This window comes from Lissotriton helveticus, chromosome 3_1, assembly GCF_964261635.1.
Source record: "Lissotriton helveticus chromosome 3_1, aLisHel1.1, whole genome shotgun sequence".
In the NCBI taxonomy this organism is placed as follows: domain Eukaryota; kingdom Metazoa; phylum Chordata; class Amphibia; order Caudata; family Salamandridae; genus Lissotriton; species Lissotriton helveticus.
The window spans coordinates 688,870,293-688,884,967 of record NC_136061.1 but is presented as its reverse complement, the minus strand read 5'-3'; the positions used below and the strand labels follow the sequence as shown (position 1 = coordinate 688,884,967).

At 45.7% G+C, this 14,675-nt stretch overlaps 1 protein-coding gene across 2 annotated transcripts in view; it reads left to right on the top strand.

Moving 5' to 3' along the window:
• The window catches only part of VPS13C (vacuolar protein sorting 13 homolog C), a 2,773,485-nt gene that overhangs the window by 621,132 nt on the left and 2,137,678 nt on the right, over window positions 1-14,675 (top strand). For both annotated transcript variants that reach the window (XM_078680824.1, XM_078680823.1), the window contains exon 21: window positions 13,070-13,196. In XM_078680824.1, the coding sequence (XP_078536950.1) occupies window positions 13,070-13,196 (127 nt within the window). The remainder of the gene's footprint in view (window positions 1-13,069; window positions 13,197-14,675) is intronic.

The following is a 14,675-nucleotide window of genomic DNA, read 5'->3' as shown; positions in this document are numbered from 1 at the left end:
GACTTGGGGAACACCGGATGTGGAGAAACCTTCATGCGGGGCGATGAAAAGGAGCGGCATGGAGTGCGCCGGGAGAAGGAGACGATGCGAACCAGTCTCCCTCGCCCCCCAGGTGGGGGCATCACAGCTGCACCCCAGCCGAACGTCCCGCTTTCACAAAACAGGGACCTCTTCCTTTCACTCCGAAGGGTCTCTTCCACTCTTGCAAACTCGACGAGAGTGGCCCCGGTAGGGCCTCAAAATGGCGTCTGGGTCCGCTGGAAGACGGGCCCCGGCCACTAGAGTAACTTTGACCAGCCATATAACTCGAACATTTGCCCCCTGGAGCACGAACCCCCATCTCCGACAGCATCTCCGCAGCCTTGAAGATCCTACAAAGGTCCCCGACGGAACCTTCGGCCTTTGCAGGTTTCCGGTAAGGGACGGCTGCCTTGTTCGCCAACGAAACAAACATGACATTGCCACTCCTTCTGTTAGCATGAATTCTAGAACTGCCGAAAAGGACTCTGGTCCAAACTGCCAGTAAATGGGAAACATTTCCCCTGATGCTGCTTCCGGACTGAGCCGGCCCCGCCCAAAATGGCGCTGGTATCAATCGGAACTTACGAACACCTCGTGGTGTTCCTTCGCACTAATATAAACTTGATGTTCTGAGATTTTATATGATCCTTTGTACACTTGGCTAGAAAAGACAAGGAGAACTCACTCGACGAACAGTATGAAAGGATCCCCGTTACAAATGTTGATTACAAATGTACAATGTATTATATTTTTATAACTGATGTAAACCTCATTTACGACGCACACGTACGGTATGCATATAGGAAATCTGAGTACAACTATTATGATTATGCTTCTAAATTATGAAAATAAATGCCCCCCGAACCCCCAGCCAATTAATAGACGTTTTAGTTTCTTACAAATGAATGAGTAACACTTTCCGATGTTTTTTATTGCTGCAAGCGACACCCCCCACTGTATGCACTTTAGCCGTTGCCACGACCGGCCGAATACGACCGCACCCTCATAATCCACATGCTGAAATAATTTTTGCAAAATAAATTTTTTTTTTTGAAACTATGGACGGGTATTGCATGCTTTATTTTAAAAATGTGGGATCGGTGGGAAAGTTCTTTTCTGTGCACCCTACTCTGCTCTCTCTTTAAGGTTAAAAGAAGATGGTTACCCAGCCCTGGAGGACGGATCGGATCAACAACACGACACTCCGCCTTCAAAGTACGCGACTGACCCATGAACTCTCGCGTAGAGGAAGACCTTGACTTCCAAGGATGGGTAAAACGAACGGTGTAAATGAGGGAATGTAAAAGGAGGGTGAAATGAAATAATATAAATGTTATAAAGTACCACGTTCCAAAGTATCAGGGACCCAAGAACCGAAGAACCTTAGAACGCCACAGCGTTGAAAGAGGTTTAAGGATCCCGATAGTGAGATACATCCTTTGACTAGATACCTCGCACTAGGCACCTCTGGTTTCCTTTTTACGTTTCCCCGCACACGACCTATATGAACACACTACCCCCCCCCCCCTCTCGACTCCAGAAACCATATCCCCGGGGACCCTGCCCCAAGGAGGAAGGACGAGTAAGAGGTAAGTAAAGGACTTATGAATCCATGTATTTGAATGCGCGCGAATGCTGTCTCCCCCACCCCCCCCTTTTTTCCTCCCTCTGCAGGTTACATCAGAGATTACAGCCAAGGTGTGGCGAAGATCTGAAGCCTTGCCATGTCTAACACACGAAACGGACTAGCGCCGCAAGGTGGTGTCTAAGCACGCCTGCAAACTACCCACGTATCGAACAAACCCGAAAGAAATTAGCACAACCTGATAAAAAGTGATCACCCTTAAACCAGACCGGACGAATGAACCCATGTCACGTATGATGCGAAACTATGAGGGAATGTGTGTGTGTGACTGAGGCGTTGACCCAACTGGTCGAAGGACCGAGAATGCGAGAAAGTGCGACAACATGGTACCTCCTTTCTTCTTTCCTTTTTCTCAAAGCATGTCCCCTCTACCCTGTCTAATGCTCAAACTGCATGATTACACGATTCTAACGCAGACCCGTGAATGCCTTTTACTGTGTAATGCACTAAATAGCCTTTCTTGAATACACTGCCACCCTCTCTGTTGCACGTGTACTATTTAGCCTGCCGTTGCTCTCTCTCTCTCTCTCTCTCTCTCTCTCTCTCTCTCTCTCTCTCTCTCTCTCTCTCTCTCTCTCTCTCTCTCTCTCTCTCTCTCTCTCTCTCTCTCTCTCTCTCTCTCTCTCTCTCTCTCTCTCTCTCCTCTATTTTTGCACTCCCACTCTTCCGAGTGGTTAGCCCCGAAATTGGCAGACCGCCACCCCTAGCACACCACCTAATTGGCTTCAAATACCGTCAGTATTTGCACAAAAACTTGTCTTTAATACAATCACCCTGAGGCCGCGTCGTTACCTCTCCTTTTCCGCTAGAAGTCAATGAACCCAGGTTGGGCCGTAAGGGAAAGGACAGGTAAGACGACAGAGGTTCCCTAATCTGACCCGAAATAAGGGAACTACATGTCAACGGCTCCTATGGTATAAAACAAGGACCTCAGGATACGCGACCCTCCCCTCCCCGAATTTTCGCAATACCCAAGCCGGAAAAATGATCTCCCCCGTTACCTCCCCTGTATCAGCCGCCCAAAAACTGGGATTATGAAACTACCCCCTATTTCCGGTTGTGAGAGATGGGTCGATTTATGCCCTTACCACAAGTTTCCTATGTCCCTGGTTGTTTCCCATAAAACCCCTGTCCTTCCTAATTAAGTAATCGGGCTGTAAAAGGTTACGTAGGATCCAGAATGATGTTTTACAAGGTTAACAGACTAATCCAAGTAAAGAAATCATCAAAATGAACCCCGCAGTAGTTGCAAAGCAGGATGCACCGATAGAAAGGAAATGTTTAGCCATGTTCGTCTCTCAGCAAAATACCTGTGTAGTACCATGTTGACGACTCACTGTACCCTTTTGTAAATATAAAACTCTAGAGAACGGCATATCTTTGCCAGATTTGTCTCACGAAGGTGGGCCACCATCAGATGAACTGTCGTGACTGTAATAAATAATTGTAAAGGAAAGTCATAGTAAATCCAACAGGCCCGTCACCGGTCATTCATATGCCAGTTGTGAACACTAAATAACGGGCATTTTTCATTCTTTGCCTGGAGCTGGGAGAGAAATAGACTTTTTTGATTATCTTCATCTGCAAATTCTCTAAAGACTGTCTTTTCAAACTTGTTTAAGGGTACTGCTATTGGAGGAGAGAAGGACCGGATGTGGGAGCACGAGGCCTGACTGCAGACTAAGGAACACCTGCGACATTAGCCAAGGCGAGACCACGACAGAAAAGAGCTGCAGGACGAGGCACTGTTTTCGACAACATGAGAAGAAAGGGTCGACCTGATGCCCCTGCTCGATGTCCAGTATCTGTCGACAAGTCCCCGCTCTCTGAATTCGGTCACACGCTCGCCTATTGGAAGTCTCTCGTTCCCCTAGTTTGTTCCTAATTTGGCCTTGCTCCATCCCCCTTTTCCTCTGACCTACCCTATGGACTGTTTTGAACGCTCTTCTTCCATCAGAACTTTCTGACAATCACCTCAAAGGACACAGGGCGAAAAGGACCTTTCCGACCAGAAACGCGAGGAAAGGGTCGTGCCCTGCAACGCAGAACTTAGAACAGAGCTGGACTCGTAGCTCCACCGCCGGTGCTCAACAGCGCCAACGAAAGGCAGCAAAGAACATTTGACATCCCCAATCGCCGTTTCTGCTATGCCTCATTTCTCTCCCAGCCGCCATTGTATTGATCATGCTCCAATCCGAACCTGATATATATGTAATAACCTGCCAGTATGAAATATGCTTGCTGCTCTCGCTACAGAATCGTTTTTGTATTACATTCCTATGACTTTCCTGCTGAACAAGTTTATCAAAGTTTATCAAATAGGCCCACCTCCTAAAAACTAGAAATGTTAAAATGTATTGTTTACAACTCTTTTTATCTAGGGTTCCTACCGTTTTCTTTCTCAGGCCCACCACAGTAGAACCGAGTAGAAAATGAACCGGCAAGATGTCTTGAATATGTTAAAGGGAGGACTGTTGAAAATTAGTACGTTTTGGTGAACATTATCTGCGCCATCTTGCCTCTCCCCCTGATGCCACACTTTTGTCGTGCGCGCCCGCCATTTTGTTAGATGCCCCGATCAGAACGAACCCTTTTGCATGCCGCTGGCCCCTGACATAGCCTTTCGCCTTCACTAAGCCTGCACGCTGACCGCCCCCTGCTTGCACCTGCCTTGAGTCATAAACCCCTCTTCGGCGCTGCTCTGCCCCAGGCCCTCATCCTGTTCCCAGCGCGACACCTCCCTGCTTCCCTTTCATGATCTCCGGCCCTTAGATGCAAACCCCCTTTTTCCCCGTGTGCCCGTTTTTTCTTCCCCGTTCCCAGGCCGACACCCAGCTCTGCCGATACCATCCCTCGCCCCTCCCCGTACAATAGAAAGCTTCCCCCATCAAAGGATCCCCGGGTTGATCAAAGCCCCCACTCCATGAGATCCGACCGAACCCCCCACATTCCGTGAATCGGCGGAATATCCAGCTGCGTGATACTCACCACCTGTTATGACTAGGGTGGGGACTTCAACTGTAAATGTGTGTGGGAACGGGCCCCAAAGGGGGATTCCGGGAATGTCTTTCCGTATATCAAAGCTTTGTCACATGTATGTAAACTGTAATAAAAACCACAAACACTGTATATAAGGGGCCAGGCCTCAAACGTAAGTTAGAGCACCTCAGAACGATACCTTCTGTCCGTTTCGTTGTGTTCTCCTCCGGAGAGAATAAAAACCTTGTTTCCTGCTTTCCAGTCTCCAGCGCCTGCCTCTTCATTTGATTAAATAACTAGAGGGTCACAGAGGCAATACCGCCGGGCAAATATCGATTGCCCCCGACCCGCCTCAGGTTTTTACACTCCGGAGTTCTGTAAAGTCCTACATTTGGGAACCGTTTGGAGGCCCACGGTGGAGTGCGGAGCGGCGAGACTCACAAGATGGCTACCGGCAACGTGGGGGGTGCTCCGCCTTGCACCGAAGAACTTTGCTGGCCGGCCTGCACGGGGGCCTGGGCATGTGCTCGTGAGCCCACGCTCGGAGATGTCCTAGACGCCTTGATGTCCTTATATGCTGTCTTGGCTCCCGGTGCTTCTACCGGCTTCATGTGGCCCGCCGCCATTTTGGGTCGACGCTCTTTCATACACCCCTATCGGCCTGATACCGCCATTGCTTTGCCCCCTCCGGCTGTGCCAAGAGTTGATGCCGCTGTTCTTCGGCCGCTTGATGGGCCGGTGGTTTTTGAGCCTCCGGTTTTTCACCGCCCGGACTTCGATGACTTGCACATGACGCGGAGACCTGCTCCTTCCCGGGCAGTTGGGAACTGTGGTGGACTGCTGTTTGCTCCCGCTTCGATGGCTTCATGTCCTTGTCCTGGAGGGGTACCTTTGCATTGTCGAATTGCGAGACTGGACATCTGCTTATTTTTGCCTGCCCTGTTGTTGCTGCTACAATTGACTTGTTTTATTGATTTTTTGTGTCCCATTAGCTTGGTGGCTCTCCCTGATCTACGTCACTGCCGTAACCCTAGCCTGTATTACGATTATTCTGTATTGGATGGTCTGCTCCATGTTGTTCTTTATTGGGCTGGTTTCGTGGTTAGGAAGGGCTGGGGGTAGTTGCACAACATTGATAGACTGCTGATTTACCTGTCCGTTGTACTGTCGCTTGTATTCTCAATATTGTGGGACTTTACAAACAAAAAACAAACAAAAAATTTTCCCCCTCCCCTGCGGGTTATTGATGTATGTGAAGGTGCAGTGTTGATCTGGTACTTATTCATCTGATGGTCGGGGGAGGGCCGCAGCCGAGTGTATTTGTCTGTATCTTCTAGCTCCTCCCTCTCATATTATTTTGTTTCATGTTCCCTCTTTTCCTTTCTTTTGTCTCCTTGTTCTTCTTTCTTTCTTTACTATATTTCGGGTTTCGGATTAGGGCGACAGGCACGCTGTTTGGAGGGTAGGCCGTAGCCTTCTGCAGGGGTGCGGGGTGGGACGGGTGGGCGGGGTCTTTCAGATGTTTATTTTCTTGGTTCTATGGCACTTTTTCTATCCCTTTATAGAGGTGCCGCTTCTGTCCTCACTTCTCTGGCATGCGTGGGTTGGAGTCTGTCGCTATGCCGCTTTTATCAGTTCTGATGTTTTCCGTCGCGACTTCCGTACCCTTCTTCTTGCCAGCCTTTTACTTTCTTCTGTGTTATTAGCCGCGGGATGCTTGGCCCGGGGTGGCGCCCTTCTTGCACGTTATGCTTCTCCTTCTATTTTCTTTCTTTTTGTTCCTCCTTTTTCCCTTCTTCCCAGTTCTTGTCCTTATTGGATCCCTTCCCTCAGTTTCCCCCTTATTTTTCCCTCTCTTCCCCTCCTTTCCCCCCCCCTTCTGTCCCCCCCCCCCTCCCCTCCCCCCTTTTTTTCCCCAGGCTAATATGGCGGGTTGATTGAGTTTGTGCAGTTTATCCGCTCCCCTTGCGTTTGTTAGCGTATCATTGGGTGGGGAGCATGAGATGCTGGTAGTACTTGTATGCTTATCGTATATTTTGCATTTGTTTTATACTACGATGAACTCGTGTCTTCGCATCCTCCCCCCCCCCCCTCTTTTCATTCTGGCGAAGGTGTATTCCTGTATATCAGGTTTTCCCGTATTATCCATGAACCTACCATGAGCCTTGTCCCCTTATTATAAAATGGACCTTCATTGTTCCTGATATTGGGCCGTTAGTCGCGTGTCCTTTCCTTTGCAATGTTTTACATATGTTTGCCTGCCTGCCGGCTGGCCTTGTGTTGCTTACTTCGACTTTTGATCGCTTTTTGACTTGTGGCCGGCCGACTTGGTTGTAGGCCCACGAATGTATATCCTGTTGTTGCAAATAAAGGTTTTAAAAAAAAACATACATAAAACATATATAAAAGGAAGTGTTATTTTTCTAATTTAGTTTTGTATTTATTCTTAGATTATGTGTCTCATTTATTGCCTCTGTGAGAACAACAAATGCTTAGCACTACCCTCTGATAAGCCCAACTGCTTGCCCACACTACCACAAAGGACATTGTTAGTATTATCTACTTTTGCCTCTGTAAACCAATTAGGGGCCCTCTGGACTCTCTGCACAGTGTACTTCGTTTTAGTGCACCATGTAGAGAGCCAGCTTCCTACAGCATCTTTCATGGATTCTCCTTAGAGGCTTCCCCTCATAGATCGGCATTATTGATTCCCACTTGTGCTTGATAATCTGGGTCTCCTGATTTGCTTATAGTTTATATTTGGTCCCTTTTAAAAAAGTACATAGATAGATTATCAAACTGACTTTGCATTGCCATTATAGCCTATGATACTATGATATCCTGCTGTACTATGTGTACTATGGTACCGTGGGACTTTCACTTCTGCTGGGAATGATTCAAGCATAGGAATCGGTGAAAAATAACAATTCTGGATAACTGCAGTTACAGGTAAGTTACTAATTTTCTTATACCTGAATAGGCAGTTTTCGGTTTCCTACACAATGGTCTGACTACCCCTACTTATAGTCTGGAGCAAGGACTGGGAAGAAAGGGGGACCTGTGCACTTCAAGAACCTGATTTGAAGTCACCCCCACTTCAAAGTTATAACTGGGTATAAATAATGCAGCTCTGACCCTACCAAGACAGTACACTATTAGACGTGTCAAGAACTCTGCCAGGAGTAAAGATTGCCATGCTACAAGGGTTGTAACTCTGCTTGACTGCTGCTCTGGAAGAACTGCTTTTCTGCGTTGCTGTGCTCCTCTACTGTCTGCTGATCTCTGACCTGCTGAGGACAAGGACTGGACTCAACTCACTTGAACCCAGAGTGACTCCCAGGTCTTGCTGGCTTGCCTCCTGTTCTGAAGTCTCAGAGCCATCAAAGACTTCCTTCAACCTTGCAACAGCACCTGGACTCTGCCATCTGTGAGTCACAGTGTTGCTAATCCAGTCCTGTGTCCTTGAAAAGTGCCTTCTGCTGAACAGAAGAATCACATTTGATGCAGTCACTTTCGTAACCTTTCGTGCTCTTCGTAACCAATGCATTGCCCTTTGACTCCGACGTCGGAGCGATCTACAATGAACAGCATGGCTCGACAACGATGCAGCGCCTGCATCATGAAGGGGTTTGTCGACAAATGCTTCATCTTCTGCACGGATTGGAACAGACGCAATGAGTCTTCAATGTCAATGCTTGCTCCATCCAAGGTACTTTTTCAGCGTGACCTGCATGAGTCCTGTAGCTGGCCTGCCCTCCATCGCGGTCGTCCTGAACTTTGGATATACCCTGGTCCGTCACAACCTCAAGTAACTCCTAAGTGCTATATTCTTTTAAGCACTACATTTTGATTTAATATTTAAATATTTGTAACTCTAGTTCTACTTATTGGGTTTACATGTACCCAGGGCATGTAAATTAAAATGCTACTAGTGGACCTGCAGTGCACATTATGCCACCCACTCCAGTAAGCCCTTTGAACATGTGTAAGACCTGTCATTGAAGACTGTGTTTGCAGTTTTAAACTGCTATATCGTTCTGGCAAGATAAACCTTTTTCCAGGCCCAAACCTTCCTTTTTAATTCATATGTCACCCCCTGGAGTAGCCCCTAAATAACCTACCTGTTCCGTAGGATAACATTAGGTTAACTTGTTACCTTTAATAAGTGATAACTTTCAATTGGGATCAGGTGGAATGTCACATTTGGTGTTTGAAGAATTGCAATTTAGATATCTCTTTAATGGTAAAGTTAGATTTTTTTTTCAATTCTTTTTTTTAATAGAAAACAAGAAAAACCAATGGCAGGTGCCTTACATCACGGAACAAACAACAATTATACAATCATAAAAACGGAATAGACGGGTAACCCCCGAGGAAAAAGCTGAGCCATCGATTGTAACTTGAGTGCGGTCGTATAATATGCAGGAGATATAAAGTTCAGTTCAACCAGCACCAATCGCAAACCCCACCACCCATAGGAACAGAATTGTAGTGTACAGGGCAATTTCGAGTGGCAGGAGAGCGTAGCACAGTAGAGCAGTGAACTAATCAACGACCGCAACTAGCACGCAATAATAAAACGCGACACTTTGTAGAGGTCAGTGTTAAACAATATCACCCCCAGAACCCGTCTTCCCATCAAACATGATTACCCATCAGGAAGGCAACTAATAGCAGGATATTAATAGGATATTAAACATAAAAACAAAAACATAAACAATACAAAGAACCCCTTCCCCCCCACCCTGCACCCCTGCATATGGGTTTCACATAACCCCAACTAGCAGTGTGCCTGTCGCCCCATCTAACTAAATACTAAAAGTAGAAAAGTGGAGGAGGACATCTTTGTAGAGGCTCCCGGTCTCCCCTCCCCCCCGCCAGGAACAAGCAACCCCTGTAGTATAACCAAAAAGCTATCAGGAAACACAGGCAGAACGAAACAGGGGAAGTTGTAAACACCGCCCAACCTCCCGTAAGCATAATGGTAGCAAATCCCACATCCATTGAGGCCATGATATCAAACCCAGTCAGTAAATCTCATCCTTGGCCCTTCCGATCTTTCATGCGAACCCCTTCCGGTCGAACCACTGCACCCACAGGAGAATCAAAGTGCAAAAAGAGTTAAAAAAAGTTCAGTCTGAACGAGTCAAAAATGTTAAGCCTTTGAGAACCCCACCTGCACAGAAGATCTCCCTCACCGACATTAAATCCCAATGTTGTTTCCTCCGCGACCGTAGTAAAACTGCCAGGGAGGGAAAAGATGTTGTTTCAATCCGAGAACAGTCACCAACAGAAGTCTCCAGGAATAGAGAACCGATTGGTCCTCCCTCAGTCGGCAGCAATATTAGGTGTAGCGATCCTTTCGAAGCCCCAAGCTCGCAATTATTTATCAGCACGCTGACCAAGGGCTTCAATACTTCTTTCTGCACGGGGCCCTCATCCTCCGTTAAGATGTTCATCGTGGGAATCTTAGCTCGCTTTAGATCTTGCAATGGAGCAGAGTCCGGTCTCACACGCCCTGTATCAAATGTACCCGCAATCATTTTGTGGACAATGGCTTCCACATGTGAGTGAAGTGCACCGATGGCAGCCAGTACGGACCTCAGCGAGGGCTCACACTCCGTCCGACCCATCTCTTCTCGCTCTATATCGAACATGGTCGCTTTCCCCAGAGAGCCGTGTCTCTCCGGGGGAACAGGCAAGAGCGGAACGGACGGCGACTGTACTCCGCTACCGCGAGCAAGAACCCCGACCCATCGAACACCGGCGATGGGCAAACCGTGTCTCCGGGATAGGGACCTCCGCCCACAGCCTCAGTCGTGCCTTGTCACCACTCCTTCGATGTTAACCAGACCAAATGACCGCCATCAGAATCGGGCAAAGACAACCTCCACAGCGAGATACCGGACCCTGCCTGAGTCCCACGGCCGATGTTGTTCAACTGTAACCCGGCTGGGCCAGTACTCGAGGCCCCGGCTCACAAACTGGGCTAGGCTGCGAATTAAAACACGACATAACTCCGTCAATCAAGCCGGTAAAAATTCTCAGGATTGCACCATCAGCCTCTGCGCCGATTCATCCACACGGAGGTCGGGCGTAAACTCAGGATATATGACCAGGATCATCCGGCTGGAGACGGAGGTCGGCGTAGCCGGGAGCCTAAGCGGCCATCTTGTTTGCTAGCGTAGCTCCTCCTTCCGTAAAGTTGGATTTTAAGTCACATTTCTGAAAATGCCACTTTTAGAAAGTTGGCAATTTCTTGTCCTTGCAATCTGTTTACTCAGTCACGACTAAGTGTAACTGACAGTTGGTCTTTATGCATTGCTCCGACAGTGAAACAAAGTGCCATATGTGTTGGCAGGATGGGCAATCACTGACTCGATGGAGGGGAGCTGTCTCCTTCCACACGTGCACCTCACAAAGGCTCTCCCTGAGCACTCTCGCAAGGGCTTCAACACTAGTTTATTGCGACCCCAGACAATCTGGGGCCAGGGCAGAGAGGCAGGAAATTCTAAGCTTCTCTGGGTATTGAAACCTCCAGAACATTCTCCAACCTCAAAGTGGGCACCAGCGTCTACGTGACTCTTTCCTGACGCAGGATCTTGCAATGCTCGGCAGCCAATATTTAAGGTACTCTTGTTCAGTGAGCCTAACTTGTTCCCTGTATCCAGTCCACACTCCATCACTGTCAGCCTGAGCTTGTGACTTTATTCTGGTCCATAGTATAAAGATAGCCACAGTTGGTGCTTTGATTGTGTTTCTAGGTACTATTTCCACTTAAATCTTTAAAATTGCACATCTCTGGTTCTACTGATTTGATTTTTGTTTTACTGTCAAATTATTTATTAACTTTTACTCTGTTTTTCTAATTTGGATTTTCTTGTGTTGTGTTTTCACTTTATTACTGTTTGAAGTGCTGCATAAATATTTTACACAATGCATCTAAGTTAAGCCTGACTGCTTTTATGCCAAGCTTCCAGTGGGTGAAGTATAGCGTAATTTGGGGTGTATTTGTGTTTCACCCTCAACCAGTAAGCCAATTTCCAACACAACCAAATTGATTTATAATAGCTGAGATTAGTAACTAGAGTGACATATGGGGTTTTACACTTCTGGGAAAAGTGTGTTTACATAGTGCTCTGATTAAGAGTGGCAAAATCCCCTTGAGTCTCCTATGCAATTGTTCCTCATATGCAGCATATACATATTAATCATATGGGAGTAGGTGGGGATTCCTGAGCAAACAACAATTCAAGTAATCCATCTTGATGCAGGCTGATCGAGTTGCTGACCTGCATTCAAGTTCTTAGAAAAGGCAGTATCTAAAACAGTGTGCAAAGTCATTTTCGGGCCCATCTGATTGCATGTCCAGTGGTAAATGGCGTAACGTAAAATGACGGAGCCCCTCTGCAGAATGTGAAGAGGTGCCCCGATTCTTCCATATCTCGAAGATATTTACTGGCGATGGGCGTAATGTGGCCTCCTGAAGAGATGAGCCCTCCTCTGTGCCACAGGGGCTTGCGTTACGCCTGTGTAGTGGTAGTGATATGTAGTTGTAGTGTTTTTTTATCCTGGTGAAATAATATACTGTTTGAGAAGAATGTTGTAGGTGCGAGTCTTTGACATAGAGTACTGAAATATTTAGAGGTAATAATCTTGTTCTGGAGCACTGCAATTAATTTTAGGATTGTTTCAATCATGTTTGTATATTCTTGTCATTCTGGTGTTCAAGGAAAAGCACAGTATAACGGATAACTCTGATACTCTAAATATAAAAAAATCTATGAACATTTTTATATATGTTTTGTTTTTGAGAAAATTGTGATCTGGAGTGAGCACTGTGCTATTGAACTATATGAGGAGAGTTTTGTACATTAGACTATTCATCCAACTTTTTGCCAACATTCTAACAAATACTTAAAGGAGGTTACTCAGTATTTGTCAGGAATATATACATTTATACATTGTTCTCGATTAAGTACATAAGCATCGCAAAACTGGTGTGAAGACTAGTGGGATCACTGATATTACATAAATGCATCACTGGGTCAGTGTGTATATTAAATAGCATATATTACATTACATATGGAAACAGGAAATGCAAGAAAAAGAATCCATGTTTAAGTTGTTACTTTCCTTGATATATATCCATCTTTAGGAATTTCTAAGAACATCACGAACCATAGCAGTCATTTTGCACACATCTGCAGTTTTGAAAGCATGGAATGTCAGTGTATTTTATAACTATCAGTGATGGGTATTGAAGATATCTGCCAATGTTCATTTTTAGCACTAAGTAGACCCGTCTTGCATATTAAACCATAACCATATTTATGCCGAACTATGCGAATGACTCCGATTTGATTAATGTTTAGTTTTGTTATCTATAATAACCATTTTTTATTGATCCTCATTTAATCACAGCTCAGTAGTATAAATAAAGGAGCTAAGCGAACTATCAGCAATTCATCTCTGGAAGAGCTAATGGATGAAGCATATGACAATTTCGATGTCAAGCTGAAAAGCGTGCAGTTACTTTTCAGCAGACCAGGTATAAAATGCATGTTTAAAACAAACTTTATTGAGTTCTTCAAAGTGAACATTCGTACAGTTAGCACCCAGTCCGATACATGCATACCTGTGCAGTTAACGTTTGCAAGTATTACAGTTATCGTCTTGTCACACAGTCGCCATTTCCTGGTTACAATGCATATAGTTATGCAGCGTTACCCATTCGCTTTGTATGTTTATGCTCTATGTGTTAACCGCATTCAATAATTATAACAAGTGGTACATATTACGACCATTCTCAATTCAACCACCCTGGATCCCTCGCACCCACCCACCACGCAGTTAACTAACTGGGCAACACAATTGGTATCCGTTCAGAGTAATCATCTATTGTATTCGTGCTAAGATAAACATGAGCAAGCAACACATTTCTATGTACATCTCGTACTAAGGTCATCACGTACATGGCATCTATATGCTCAATTCCTTTGGCACTATGATGTCTGCCCTGTGGGATGCTGTAAGGTAAGGTAAGTTTATTATGCATAGTTAATTAAAACCAATACAAAACATTTTACAGTAACATTTTTTTAAATTAAGTAAAAGAGTTTGGTAGTTATAATCGACGTTTTTGTAGTCCATGTGGGGTGCTGTAGCAGCATAAGTGTCCAGTGATGGTACCCATGACATGTCAGTAATCGAGTCGGCTGTCACCTGCGTGGCCCCATCCCATACTTTGAAGGCCTCACACAGCATATCCCATGCCATTGATATTTTCCTCTGCCCTCGTTCCTCCTTGCGTAGCGCAGCGCTTTCGGCTAGGCTCCACTTCTCTTCTTCCTCACCTCTATTTTTGGTGACCTTACTGCCTTCCACCTCCTAGTGATGTGTCTTTTTGCTAGTAATAACACCTAAATCCGCAAAACGCACCCAAACCTTGTATCCCTTCAGGTGTGGATATAGCCCTAGTCAGTGCTTTAAAAGGAAAAAAATAAGTGCAGGTACTCATCAAATTGATTTAGAGGTGTGGCTAGTGGGCGGGGCTATGGGCGGAGCTATGGGCGGGGATAGAGGTGGGACATGATACAATGACACTAATACCATCTGTTGTGTTATTGCTATGTTTGGGTGTTAAACTGAAATGCAACCTATGCCTTGACAGTATTCACAAGTATAAAACGGCAAAATAATTAATACAATCATCAAATGTTCTGCATTACACTGCATACTTTGCCTTTTGTTGCTGCATAATTTTATCAAACGTGCTGCATAATTACAGTGGCCCTGATTATTATCATTTATTTGCAATGGGCTCAAGTCAATACTCATATTCTCGTGCACACACTCTCACACAGGCTCGAGCACACATGCACATACAAAGCAGTCCGCACACTTTCTTTTAAAAAACTTTGTAGAGTATCCACATTCTCTCTTTTCCTCTTTCCTTTACACGTAATCGCGCACACAAGTGATTAAACACTCACAATCAAACAAAAGGCTCAAGCAGGATAAAGGACGC